The sequence below is a fragment of the Neopsephotus bourkii genome, unplaced genomic scaffold (genome assembly GCF_033783945.1).
Source record: "Neopsephotus bourkii isolate Nb327-2 ecotype Australia unplaced genomic scaffold, CSIRO-AGI_Nbou_v1 NB_713, whole genome shotgun sequence".
Lineage (NCBI taxonomy): Eukaryota > Metazoa > Chordata > Aves > Psittaciformes > Psittacidae > Neopsephotus > Neopsephotus bourkii.
Window position 1 is genome coordinate 1 of NW_026901212.1, and position 453 is coordinate 453.

The following is a 453-nucleotide window of genomic DNA, read 5'->3' on the forward strand; positions in this document are numbered from 1 at the left end:
ACCAAGATGTCTTGCTACGACCTGTGCCCACCAAGAACCGGCGTTGCCGTCCCCCAGCCCATCGCTGAGAGCTGCAACGAGCTGTGCGCCCGCCAGTGCCCCGACTCTTCAGCCTTCATCCAGCCACCGCCTGTGGTTGTCACCTTCCCCGGCCCCATCCTCAGCTCCTTCCCCCAGCAAGCCGTGGTGGGCTCCTCCGGAGCACCCGCCTTTGGGGGCAACCTGGGGCTGGGAGGCCTCTACGGTGCTGGGGCCACTCAGACCTCAGGGGGCCTCTGCACCTTTGGCAGACCCTACGCTCCTGCCGCCTGCAGCCCTCTGGCTCTGCCCCGCTACAGCCAGAGGCTCTGGAACTCCTGTGGGTCCTGCTAGAGCCAGGTCAACTCCACCATACCCATTCTGGGGTCAGATGCTGAGCATCCTCATCCCTAGATAAGGGAATGGCAATGTTGC

The 453-nt window shown here is 64.2% G+C and overlaps 1 protein-coding gene across 1 annotated transcript; it reads left to right on the forward strand.

The window, feature by feature from the left end:
* Nucleotides 1-6: 6 nt before the first annotated feature.
* LOC133212454 (scale keratin-like) lies at nucleotides 7-372 on the forward strand. The gene has a single exon (XM_061353924.1). The coding sequence runs from the start codon at nucleotides 7-9 to the stop codon at nucleotides 370-372; it is 366 nt and encodes a 121-aa protein (XP_061209908.1).
* Nucleotides 373-453: the final 81 nt, after the last annotated feature.